This window comes from Carica papaya, chromosome 2, assembly GCF_054855325.1.
Source record: "Carica papaya isolate Zhongbai chromosome 2, ASM5485532v1, whole genome shotgun sequence".
Lineage (NCBI taxonomy): Eukaryota > Viridiplantae > Streptophyta > Magnoliopsida > Brassicales > Caricaceae > Carica > Carica papaya.
The window spans coordinates 5,252,148-5,258,795 of NC_142310.1; the positions used below are offsets into that span (position 1 = coordinate 5,252,148).

The 6,648-nt window shown below is 32.6% G+C and overlaps 1 protein-coding gene across 1 annotated transcript; it reads left to right on the forward strand.

Moving 5' to 3' along the window:
• The first annotated feature begins 2,303 nt into the window (after window positions 1–2,303).
• On the forward strand, window positions 2,304–4,478 carry LOC110823940 (Eukaryotic aspartyl protease family protein). Its single transcript, XM_022054447.2, has one exon. It carries the CDS (start codon window positions 2,312–2,314, stop codon window positions 3,911–3,913), a length of 1,602 nt encoding a protein of 533 aa, XP_021910139.2. The 5' UTR covers window positions 2,304–2,311; the 3' UTR covers window positions 3,914–4,478.
• The last annotated feature ends 2,170 nt before the right edge of the window (window positions 4,479–6,648 follow it).

The window sequence follows — 6,648 nt, forward strand, 5'->3', positions numbered from 1 at the left end:
GTAGACAATAAATTTTGACAAAAAAAATAAAAGTGAAATCAGAAATGATTGGACCACAAATTATATTCAAATAATCCTTTGTTTTTCTTTTTCCAATTTGCACGTAATAACATACCACGCTGGTTAAAGTATGAGGGACTACAAGACGTCTAATTGAATGTCTTTTGTGTAGAAAACGTGTTACAAGTTTGTGAATTTCAATAAATATGAAATAATTTTGTAAAAATTTGTAATCGCACACCACATTTGGTATATACATACATATATATATATATATGTCTATATATAGTTAATGCATACATATTTGGGAATATTAATTGTTATCCGTACACTTGAAGTTGGAAAATATTCATATATTAACAAATTAAATTACATAGATGTACTTTTTAAGGTGTAGAATTTTACATGGAATAAAAATCAAGATATGTAGAGATTGTACATTTGTTAGATTTTTTTAAAATATTATATGGTCTTATAATATTTAATACTATAACTTATGTTACGATAAAATAAAAAAAAATAAAAAAAATCTAACTTGGACTACCTAAAATTATTTTTCATGCAAGTTAGAATTAGTTGATTGATTTGAAGTTTGAACACGTACAAAGTTGGTCCATGCCAAAGACCAAAGTCTTCTTCCCGCAAACTTTTGCTCAAAGTTTCAAACTTTGGTTTAATTATATGTCGTTGTCACCAAATTAAATTTAAATTAATTATTCTGCATTAACCTAATTAAGTTATGTGTGATTGATATAATATAATGTTGGAAGAGTCAATAATTAATTAAATAGTTTTCTCATTTATAAACTAAATACACAATTTGGTTTTGTGGGTTAATCAAAAAAAAGATTTAAAAGATATAATTTTCAACTTTTTGTCCCTATTAATAATGCTCCTTCAACACAAAGATTTGTGAAAAGGCATGTCGGCTGTTGCTGGAACCTGCCTCCATTCACGACTATGTTACTCTAAATTCAATTTTTATTATATAAAAAATTCTCTCTCTTTTTTTTTTTTAATTTTAGTTTCTTTTTTTTGGTTATTAATAATGGGTTATAAGCTTGAATTCCGATTTGGGTTTGATTAATTTATAATTATATAAATTTTTTCCTTTAATTTTATGCATTAAGACTATCTTTTTCTAATTTAATACATGTAAATTATTCATACCAAGATATTCATTCTAAAAAAAAAATAAACATTTAATTTGGGTTACAATTTATATTTATTTGCTAACAAGTTCATTCCGAAAATATAATTTGTTTTATAAAAATAAGTAGATCATTTACTTATAATTACTCAAACAAAAACTATATACTAATCAAAAGTCAAATTTAGAACCGTGTGCGATTTACCCAATTCGATATCTCATTAATTATCCCAATTAAAACACATAAAATTATGTAAACTGTTGTGCATATACATATACACACGTGTGTCGAGATCATACACAAAACACAATAAGTTTGTTTTACTATTTAAAACCCAATAAAACACAGAGTTGGAAATTAAGCCTACTAAACCCTTCACATATCACTATAAATTAAGTTAATTAACTTTGTATCCTATTTATTTGTAGGAGTTACTTAAAAATGGTGTTGTATTTATTATTTTAATATATAGTTTAATTACCACATTTATTGCCTTTAAAGCTAATTATAATAATATATACACACCAAATTAATTTAGTGCCTTTAAAGTTAAAAAATTGGCGTTTGCCTTTCTTCCTATTTAATTAATTTATACCAAATTAATTAGCTTAATAGCAGCGTATATTCTGTTTCCAATTTGTCTTTCTTCCTATTTAATTAATTTTTACAAAATTAGTTAGCCCAATAGCAACGTATAATTTGTTTCCAATTTGCCTTTCTTCCTATTTAATTAATTTATGCCAAATTAATTAGCCCAATAACAACGTATATTCTGTTTCCAATTAAATAAAATCATTAGGATTTAAAGTGCAGAGTGCCAATTAAATGTGATATTATTATGACAAAGTTTATATTACAAAAATATTTTACTTATATGATGATAAAATATACGAGGTAAATTAAAAAGAAAAAAATCATATTTTGCATTTTTCAAAAGATTAATTAATTTTGTATGCACAATGTAATAACATCATTTTATGTAAAAACTAATAAATAATTATGGAGTAAAAAACATGTGACATTACATCTTTATATAAGGATATTGGAGTTATATTTTTACCTCTTTTGCAAATATATGTATATATATATATATATTGTGTTATATTTTTATTTTAAATGAAGAAAAACGGCAATAAATTTTTCTTAAAAAATAAGTCGAAATGAACGAGAAACCAAGAACTGACCTACTCCTTCACTGTCCTGTCGGACCCGTCTTCTCTCCCATCTTTGCAGTATTTATAAGGAATCAGTACACCATACACCCACCACTCACCCCCACACATATTCAACCATCACAAATTCACATTTACAAATACCCCTGCAACAACACCCAAAAAAAAAAAAAGGAAAATCAAGAAAAAAAAAACCATTCAAATCCAAAATTTATAAAACGCATGATAACACTTATGGCTGCTTTCCATCATCATCATCATTTTCATCTTCTTCTTCAACTAATATTTATTTTCATCTTTATTTTCCCGCCCACCCATTGTTTGTCTTTTTCCTCGAAACGAGCAGTCGTTTTGCCTCTGAAAACCGAGCTCCTCCCACGTGCGTCGTCGTCATCGTCCCTAAACAGATTCCTTGCTTCTTCGTCAGCTCGAACGAGTAAGCTCCCCTTTCACCATAACGTGACTCTAACAGTCTCTCTCTCTGTTGGCTCCCCTCCACAGAACGTCACCATGGTTCTCGACACCGGGAGTGAGCTTTCATGGTTGCACTGTAAGAAACAACCTGACTTGCACTCCGTTTTCAACCCGCTTGCCTCATCTTCCTATTCTCCAATCCCCTGCTCTTCCGCTGTATGCACAACCCGGACCCGGAATTTCCCTGTCCCTGCTTCATGCGACCCGAATAAACTCTGCCACGCTATCATCTCCTATGCTGACTTCACCTCCATCGAAGGAAACCTCGCGTACGACACCTTTGTTTTTGGCTCGTCAACCTGGAATCGGACTGTGTTCGGGTGTATGGACTCGGGTTTCAGCTCCAACACCGATGAAGACGCCAAAACCACCGGGCTAATGGGCATGAACCGCGGTTCTCTCTCGTTTGTCACCCAGATGGGTTTTCCCAAATTCTCGTACTGCATCTCGGGTTTTGACTCCTCCGGTATTCTCCTTCTCGGGGACGCCAGTTTCTCCTGGCTTACACCACTGAACTACACTCCTCTGGTCCAGATTTCCACGCCATTGCCGTACTTTGACCGAGTTGCCTATACGGTTCAGCTCGAAGGCATAAGAGTTGGAAACACGTTATTAGCTCTGCCGAAATCGGTTTTTGTACCGGACCATACCGGTGCGGGTCAAACAATGGTTGACTCGGGAACTCAATTCACTTTCTTACTCGGTCCGGTTTATACTGCGTTGAAAACAGAGTTCAGGAGACAAACGAATCGGGTTTTAAGTGTTTTGGATGACCCGAACTATGTTTTCCAAGGTGCAATGGATCTGTGCTACCGGGTCGAATCGACGCGTTCGAGTTTACCGGCATTGCCCACTGTCAGTTTAATGTTTCGAGGCGCCGAGATGAGCATTTCAGGCGAGAGGCTGCTGTTTCGAGTTCCTGAAACAGCAGGGGGGAATGATTCGGTGTATTGCTTCACGTTTGGAAACTCGGACTTGCTGGGAATAGAAGCATTCGTGATTGGCCACCACCATCAGCAGAACGTGTGGGTTGAGTTTGATCTTGTGAAATCAAGGGTCGGATTTGCTGACTTTCGGTGTGATCTCGCAAGTCAAAAGCTCGGTTTGACTCTTTAACTGGAACCAACAATGTCAAATAGAAATTTTTTGAATCACGTAACCCACAATGTCCATTTCGTGGCCCCCTTCGGGGAACAGTAGGTTGACCGTTGATCGTTCATCGTGCGGTTCTCATGCATTACCGCACCCGTAGCCAAACTAATCGAAATGTACTTGATACAATCCTATTAGTGACCCATTTTTTGACTTTCAATAAATTTATAGGTTTTCGTTTTTTAATTTGTGATTCTCTGCATATTAGGTGAGGTTAGGTGCTGTGGAGCACAGAGAATCAATTTTCATTTGTTTGCGGTAGGGGGTTAATTATTGTGGGTCTCTCTGATTTAGATTCATCCAACGGCACATAGATTTTGCTTCCTACGGAATCCATAACGTGTCAAGAAGCTGCGGCGCATGTAATCAGATTGGAGTTTGGTAGATAGATTCTTCTGTAGATCTGACATTCTGACTGGTGACGTGAAAGTGTGAGATAAACTGACTTCCAGGCTGGCACTTAGGAATGCCGCCTCTTGATGTCGTATTGTCTTTCATTATAAGCCGTCGGATTAAATTTCCTTTTTCATCTTTGATTTTACAGTTGTTCTCTCATTCTTAAAACTAAATAAATAAAAACATGTTTAATTATAAGTGAGTTTATTATTTTTAAATAATAATAATATTATAATTTTTAAATATTTTATCTTTTGTCTCACTTATTTTTTAAAAATTTTTAAAAATAATTATTTAACCCGGACAATTAATAGATTTTACCAACTTACTTGAATTTTAAAATATTTTAAAACGGAGTCTGTAATTTAATATTACATTATTTTAGAATCCTATTATTCATAATTTTCAAAATTACTTTTCATCACTTATAATTTTATATTTTGCATAGAGTTTCCAAAATAATGAATACTGTAAAAATTCATAAGTACAGTCTAAAGAAAATCGTTTTAAATGAATTATTTAATTAATCATAAATATTTTAAGAGTTAAATATGGTAAGTCCATTACCTTCTATGTCATCCTTTTTAAATGTAAAAATAAAATTATAAAATGTAATCGTATAAATTTTGTCAAATTATAATAATTTTAAACAAAAATTATTTCATACAGATTTTTTGAATTCATTATAATGATCTCTAATTTGTTTTAAAAAATATTATCAGTTATTGATTACTGTCTTATATATTAATTTTTATAAATTATAATTATTAGATATATTTTCTTTTAAGTTCATATAAAATAAGTAGAGTATATGATGATATCAAAGAAAAAAAAAACCTAATCTAATATTTATAGCAACACAAAAAGAACAATGAATTAGATTTTTTCAAAAATAAAATATTTTTAAATTCACAACATCAAATATTAAAATATATTGAATTATATATGTAAGGCCCCGTTTTTTTTTCTTAATGGCGTAGTCTAAAACAATTCCACAATAAAATACGAAAGTTACATTTCAAATCAATCACACACATAGAAACCTTACAGCAATCGATTATTCAAAGTTAAGATCAACTTTGAACCCTACATGTAACATGTAACGACCCCGGAAATTTAAAAAAAATATATATAATAATTTGAGTGCGGAAACGAAATAAAAGTTAAGGTTAACATCCCTCACACAATAACTCAAAAGTACTAACAAACATTACGGAACAAATTTTCTGAAAGAAATACGAAAAATAGAAAAAAAATAAAGAAAATTATAAAGTATCTACCATCTACTCGTAGCCTTCTTGCGGATTGGGCTCGGCAACCGGGTCCTCTTGATCTGAAATGGTTAAATAAGGGGTGAGCTACACTAGCCCAGTAAGGATATCACACTATATCGCCGTCACAAAAATAAAGGCTGGTAGAAAATCAAAACAACTAATGGAGCAGTAGATTCAAATAGATTCGTTTATCATAAATGAAATCATTTACAGTTCACTTACCACTGTGTAATTTATGGAAACAATTTATAAAAGCAATAATATCATACGGATCACCATTTTATGCATAATCAGTAACTTAGAATATATCATAAATTTGTATTCATTAGCAATAATTGATCATCACCACTTCTCGTTTCACCAGCCTACTAGTATCCATGGGGATCCATAGGGGTGTTCCCGCTATACGTGAACTATTTTTCTTAACAATCTTAATTCCAGAGTTGTCCCCATACCCCCATCCGATATGAGTGTCAAGACATTAAACCTCAATACTCCGTCCGGTATTGCAGGTTTTGCAGGTTCTTAAAAGAAAGAAGTTGTATGTAAAGTTGAGTAAATGTGGATTTTGGCTTGAGCAGACCACCTTCCTGGGACATATCATATCAAATGATGAAGTATCAGTGAATCCTGAAAAGGTTGAAGCGGTGCTTGGCTGGAAGAAATTAATATCAGTTAAAGAAATCTGTAGTTTTCTGGGAATGACGAGCTATTACCGCAGGTTTGTTGAATGATTTTCTAGTCTAGCTGCTCCCCTAACCTGACTCACAAAGAAGAATGCCAAGTTTGAGTGGAATGAGAACTGTGAAAGAATTTTTATATAACTAAAGAAGCAGATGACTACTACACTTGTGCTGGCCTTACCGAGTGGATCAGGGGGATATACAGTTTACAGTTATGCCTCCTATCTAGGCCTGAGTTATGTTCTAATGCAGCATGGGAAGGTCATAGCCTATGGGTCCAGACAGTTAAAGAGTCATGAGAAAAATTATCCCACCTATGACTTAGAGTTTGCCGTAATCATACACG

Excerpts from the sequence above, each read along its gene's own strand:
- LOC110823940 (XM_022054447.2), top strand. The coding sequence starts at position 2,312 with ATGAACGAGAAACCAAGAACTGACCTACTCCTTCACTGTCCTGTCGGA.